This window comes from Blennius ocellaris (assembly GCF_963422515.1).
Source record: "Blennius ocellaris genome assembly, contig: SCAFFOLD_370, whole genome shotgun sequence".
NCBI lineage: Eukaryota > Metazoa > Chordata > Actinopteri > Blenniiformes > Blenniidae > Blennius > Blennius ocellaris.
In genome coordinates this window covers 1-6,032 of record NW_027662177.1, presented here as the reverse complement: position 1 = coordinate 6,032, position 6,032 = coordinate 1, and the positions used below count along the sequence as shown (strand labels likewise).

At 65.3% G+C, this 6,032-nt stretch overlaps 1 protein-coding gene across 2 annotated transcripts; it reads left to right on the top strand.

Annotated features, from left to right (window-relative positions):
• Window positions 1–463: 463 nt before the first annotated feature.
• LOC308148169 (uncharacterized protein) lies at window positions 464–5,634 on the top strand. Of its 2 annotated transcripts, none has more exons than XM_080521611.1 (4): window positions 464–630; window positions 1,949–4,203; window positions 4,286–4,420; window positions 4,498–5,634. In XM_080521611.1, exons 1-4 carry the CDS (start codon window positions 514–516, stop codon window positions 5,312–5,314), a joined length of 3,324 nt encoding a protein of 1,107 aa, XP_080377737.1. In that variant the 5' UTR covers window positions 464–513; the 3' UTR covers window positions 5,315–5,634. The 2 variants fall into 2 exon arrangements, with proteins under 2 accessions (XP_080377737.1, XP_080377738.1); XM_080521612.1 differs by lacking the exon at window positions 464–630 and adding an exon at window positions 859–926.
• Window positions 5,635–6,032: the final 398 nt, after the last annotated feature.

Sequence of the window (6,032 nt, the reverse complement as noted above, 5' to 3'; positions counted from 1 at the left end):
GGATTTTTTATTTAATTTCAATTTAACTTAAATTTGGGAAATCAATGGATTCAACCTCTTGATTTTATTGTGAAGGTTGGAATTTCCTGCAGAGCCCCTGAGCGCCGTAGAGGAAACAATAATGATTTTTTTTTAAAACCTAAGAGAACGAGATAGTTTGATCTGTGGCCACAACCTAGTGGGTCGTTCCCTCAACTTATTAACTTGAGGTCACGACGTTTGATCACGTGACACTTTACGATCGAATGACGTGGCCCACAGCAGATATTTGTCTTTTCGAACTAAACCGTGAGAAACACAAACATTTTGTCAACATTTGGTCTTTACATCGTGACTTTCTGCTCATTTCACTTTAGGGAGTCGGAGTGAGTCCTCTGCCTGTTGAAGACGATCTTTGTGTGTGTGTGTGTGTGTGTGTGCGCGCGCGTGCGTGTCTTTCCCAGCATGCAGCGCGGCACCTCGGTCCAGCTGTGGCTACGGCACGGACGGAACAAATACCGAATCCCCGAGCACATGCTCGCCCCCAGACGGACCACTGCGGCCGGACGGGGAGCACCGACGCGGCGCGGCCCGGAGGAGGCGGCGGAACCCGGAGGAGGAGCTCCGCGAACGGCGAGAGCTGCCACCGAGGTCCGTGGCGCTAACGATGCTAACAGGCTAACCGGCTAACCGAGCCGGTTGTCGATACAAAAAGCCCGAACCGGGTTAAGCGGTGCCGCCGGGGAGCCGCGCCGCCTCGCCCCGGCACACACCCGCCGAGGAACGGCCTTAGAGCCGCGGAGCCGGTAGCCTCCGGAGCTAAATGCTAAGTCAGTTCCGGAGACGATGTGGTTTCTAACGACCAGGATCAATAAAGAGGGGGGGATCAGTTAATGTTTCTATTTAATAAAGATTCACATATTTGAAGAAAAAATAAATTGAAACTGGTGAGTCAAAGAGATAGAAGCTGTTTTATCATCATACATTATCACGTTTTCATACTTTTTCAGCTGTTCTATAGCACCTAGCTCCTGTAGCACCAGGGCTAGCTCCTGTAGCACCGGAGCTAACTCCTGTAGCACCAGAGCTAGCTCCTGTAGCACCAGGGCTAGCTCCTGTAGCACCAGGGCTAGCTCCTGTAGCACCAGGGCTAGCTCCTGTAGCACCAGAGCTAACTCCTGTAGCACCAGGGCTAGCTCCTGTAGCACCAGGGCTAACTCCTGTAGCACCAGGGCTAGCTCCTGTAGCACCTAGCTTCTGTAGCACCAGGGCTAGCTCCTGTAGCACCAGGGCTAGCTCCTGTAGCACCAGAGCTAGCTCCTGTAGCACCAGGGCTAGCTACTGTAGCACCAGGGCTAGCTCCTGTAGCACCAGAGCTAACTCCTGTAGCACCAGGGCTAGCTCCTGTAGCACCAGAGCTAGCTCCTGTAGCACCAGGGCTAACTCCTGTAGCACCAGGGCTAGCTCCTGTAGCACCAGGGCTAGCTCCTGTAGCACCAGGGCTAACTCCTGTAGCACCAGGGCTAGCTCCTGTAGCACCAGGGCTAGCTCCTGTAGCACCTAGCTTCTGTAGCACCAGGGCTAGCTCCTGTAGCACCAGGGCTAGCTCCTGTAGCACCAGGGCTAGCTACTGTAGCACCAGGGCTAGCTCCTGTAGCACCAGAGCTAACTCCTGTAGCACCAGGGCTAGCTCCTGTAGCACCAGAGCTAGCTCCTGTAGCACCAGGGCTAGCTCCTGTAGCACCAGGGCTAACTCCTGTAGCACCAGGGCTAGCTCCTGTAGCACCAGGGCTAGCTCCTGTAGCTGTTTTGATTATCCTGTAGCTTCAGAGCTAACACACTTAGCATCAGAGTGACCTCCCCACTGTCGCTTCACTCCATTAGCCTTTAGCATCAGCGCTAACTGCTTTTCCCTTGAGTTGGTTCGGGTCACGCAGGAAGTGATGTCATATTTGTTTCCTGCCACCAGGTGATGGCGCCCACGCGGATGAACCTCCGTGTGCGTCGCCGTGACAACGCGGCGGCCGCAGTCGGCGGGGGCAGGGCTCGCGAGGAGGAGGCGGAGCCCGGCCGGAGGAGGGAGAGCAGCAGGAAGAAGAGCAAAGCCCCGCCCCCCGCCGCCGCCGTCGCCGTCCCTGCCCCCGCGGCGCCGCCACCGGCCGCAGCGGCCGAGGAGGCGTCGCCGGACTCGAAGTGTCCGATCTGCCTGGACCGCTTCGACAACGTGGCGTTCCTGGACCGCTGCCTGCACCGCTTCTGCTTCCCCTGCATCCAGGAGTGGTCGCACAGCAAGGCGGAGTGTCCGCTCTGCAAGCAGCCCTTCGCCTCCATCCTGCACTCGGTGCGCGCCGAGGACGACTTCAAGGAGTACACGCTGCGCCCGCCGCCCGCCAGCGGGGGCGTGGCCGCCACCGTGGCCATGGTGGCCGCCATGGCCACGGTGGCGAGGAGCAGCCACCAGATGAGGCTGACGCTGCGGCGGCACCGCGCCGCGGACGGCGGCGAGACGGCGGCGCCGGCGGCCAGGCGGCGCGGCAGGGAGAGGGGCGGGGCCAGGCGGGCGGAGGACGGCGAGGCGGGCGTGTGGGAGTGGTACCTGGACTCGCCGCCTCCCAGCCGCCGCCACGCCGCCGCCGTCCTGGACGAGCAGGCGGCGCGGCCCGAGATGTCGTCGGAGGAGCGCGGCGTCATCTTCGAGGGGCTCGCCGGCCTGGAGGGCGCCGAGACGCCGGTCGCCCCCGACGACCGGGCGTCGCGGCGCCTGATGACGCGCCTGGCGGCGAGGCGGCGGCAGCAGCGGGAGGGCGGCGCGCCGCCGCGGCGGCTGCGGGAGCGCGAGGCGCTGGCCCTGCGCCGCGCCCTGTACCGGTGCGGCGTGCGGGTGCGTGGCGTCGCCGGGGCGACCGGCGACTCGGGGCAGCCGCAGCGCGACGTCTCGGCCAACGGCTTCCGACGGAGCCCCGCCCTCCTCCACAGGCTCCGCCCCTGGCTGCGGCGCGAGCTGACGGTGCTGTACGGCGCGCATGGCTCGCTGGTGGAGATCGTCCAGCGCATCATCGCCGTGCGGCTCGCCCGCCACGGGCTGGAGGACCCGCCCGCCCTGGAGGAGGAGCTGCGCCCGTTCCTATTGGCTCGCACCGAGCACTTCCTGCACGAGCTGGCGAGCTTCGCCCGCTCGCCGCTCGGCATGGACGGCTACGACCTGCAGGCGGTGTACGAGCCGCCCGCCGCCGGCGCCGGCGAGCTGGACTGGATCGGCAGCTCCTCGGACGGCAGCTCGGTCATCGCCATCTCCGAGGAGGACGACGACGAGGCGGCCGCGGCGGCGGGCGGCGCCGAGGGGGCGGGGCTGGCCGAGGTGGGCGGGGCCAACGAGGACGGCTGCCTGAGCATGTCGGGCTGGGACGACGAGACGCCGGGCCCCTCCTACTCCTCCGCCGCCGCCGACCAGTCCTGCTCGCTGACCTCGCCGGCGGGAAGCCCCGCCCCCCCGGAGGAGGCGGGCGAGAAGGGCGAGGAGGAGGAGTGTCTGATCGTCGGGTACAAGAAGCCCATCGCCGAGCGGACGCCGGAGCTGGTGCAGCTCTCCTCCGACTCCGAGGAGGAGCGGCAGGGGGCGGAGCCGCCGCGACCCCCGGAAGCCCCGCCCCTCCTGCCAGAAGCCCCGCCCCTCTCCCTCCTACCCACCATCCCCGCCTCCACGTCGGCGGCGTTCGGCGAGGAGGCGGGGCCACGTCGTGCACGCTCGTGGTCGGAGAGCAGCAGGAACTCGGCGTGCACCGTCAGCCCCGCCGCGTCGCCCGGCGGCGGCAACAAGCGGCGGCGTGAGACGGCCGCCTGGAGGGAGAAGAGGAGGAAGAGGAGGAGGAAGAGGAGGAGGGGCACCATCTCCAACCCCAACCGCTCCATCTACCCCGCCATGCTGCGGCGCCACCGCTGCTCCAGCGGCGAGTCGGGCTCCCCGACAAGCCCCGCCCCCTCCTCCAGCTGGGAGATCTCCAGCCTGTCCTCCTCCTCCTCCTCCTCCTCCTCGCATCTCTCCTTCTCCCCGCCCCCTCCGCAGACTCCGCCCACGCCGGCGGCGGCGGCCGCCGCCTGCGACGACGGCGGCGGCCACGGCGAGAAGCCCGGCGGGAAGAGGAAGTACAAGAGTCGCCACCTGGACAACGAGGTGAAGGACCCCACCTGGAGGCCGCGGCGCCGGGGGCGGGACGGCGGCAGCAGGTGAGAGTCGCTCGGCCAATCGGCCGCCGGCGGCGGGTTTTTTTTTAATAAACGGTGGCGCTGATCCGGTTGTGCTCCGCAGGACGACGACCCGGGAGCGGCGCAGCCCCAGCGTGGAGATCGTCTACGAAGGCACCGTCGCCCCCGGCGACACAAACCCGCCCGGCAACAAGCGGCGCCGCAGACGGCGCCACCACCACCGCAGGCAGCGGGGCAGGTAGGTCGCCACGGCAACCGTGGTTCTGGTTCTCCGTGCTAGCACGCGCGAGGCTAACGTCCCCTGTCCTCCGCCAGCTCGCCGGTCGTCATCACGCTGGACAGCGACAGCGGCGACGGCGCTTCGCTCCGCCTCTCCGCCCTTCCCCCGCTCCCATTGGTGCCGCCGGCCGGAGTGGGCGGGGCTCTGGAGGCCCCGTTTGGCGAGCTTCCCGTGGACATCCTGGACCGGGGGTCCGACGGCTCGGCGGGTCGCCGCGGCGAGGACAGCGAGCGGGACGTGGACGTGGAGGAGGTGGGGGGCGGGGCCACGGCGCTCGGTGAGCACGGACCAATCAGAGCGGCCGGACCGGGACCGGGGGAGGACGGCACCCTCCCGCCCCTGACCTTTAACCTCCACCCCTCCCCCGAGAGCAGAGCCAGGCGTGACAGGAAGTCCTGCCACGGCGGGACCCCGCTGGACGACCGGGGGAGGGGCCGCGTCGGGTTCCGGCCGTACGACAGGAACACGCCCCCGCCGCTAAAACACAAAGATGCTGGGAGCCCCCCTTTCCCCCCCGGGGGCCCCGCCCCCCTTCCCCCAGACCTTCACCTGGTCAAGCGCCCCGATGATGGACTAACCAGCCCCCCCCACCGGGCCCCCGAGTTAGAGGCCCCCCCGGGGCCCCGGAATCAGACCAGCAGCCCATCCGCCGGCGCCCCCCTGGACCATCCCGACGGACCCCCCTCACTCCGGACCAGTCTGGTCGACCCCCCGGTCTCCCCCCGCCCCCCCCACACTGACCTAGACCTCCCCCTGCGGGGCCCCCCCGACCCTGAGCCCGCACCCCCCCAGGACTTCCACTGGAGGGGGAGGAGCCTGGACGGCCAATCAGACGCCCCGGCAGCCACGTGACGGCGTCCAGGGGACGGGGCTCCTGCCGGACGGAGACGTCCTCTGGACGGGTGTGGACACTTTGGACATGTGACCCTTGGCATGAGGCCCCGCCTCCAGGCTCCTCCAGGGACCTGGGCTCAGGTTCTGGAGGGTCTTCAGTCTCAGGTGTGGACGGGGGACGAAGTCGGAGACAAGAACTTGGTTCAGATTCCTGATTCTGGACTTTTACTGTTTGTGCTTCGATACTCTGGAGGCCTGGTCCTCTGGAGGCCTGGTCCTCTGGAGTCCTGGTCCTCTGGAGGTCTCTGGAGTCCTGGTCCTCTGGAGTCCTGGTCCTCTGGAGGTCTCTGGAGTCTCTAGACTCAGGATTTTGAAATAAAATGTAAAGAAAAGTTTTTTCAACTATTAAATTTTTGGAGAAAATGTCCAAAAAGATGTAGATTGTGTCGAATTCTCTCTCGACGTTAGGGTGACGTGGTGATGGGGTGACGTAGTGTCATGTTACGGTGATGTGGTGTCATGTTGCGGTGATGTGGTGTCATGTTGCGGTGACGTAGTGACGTGGTGTCATGTTACGGTGACGTGGTGTCATGTTGCGGTGACGTAGTGACGTGGTGTCATGTTACGGTGACGTAGTGTCATGTTACGGTGACGTGGTGTCATGTTGCGGTGACGTGGTGACGTAGTGTCATGTTACGGTGACGTGGTGTCATGTTACGGTGATGTGGTGTCATGT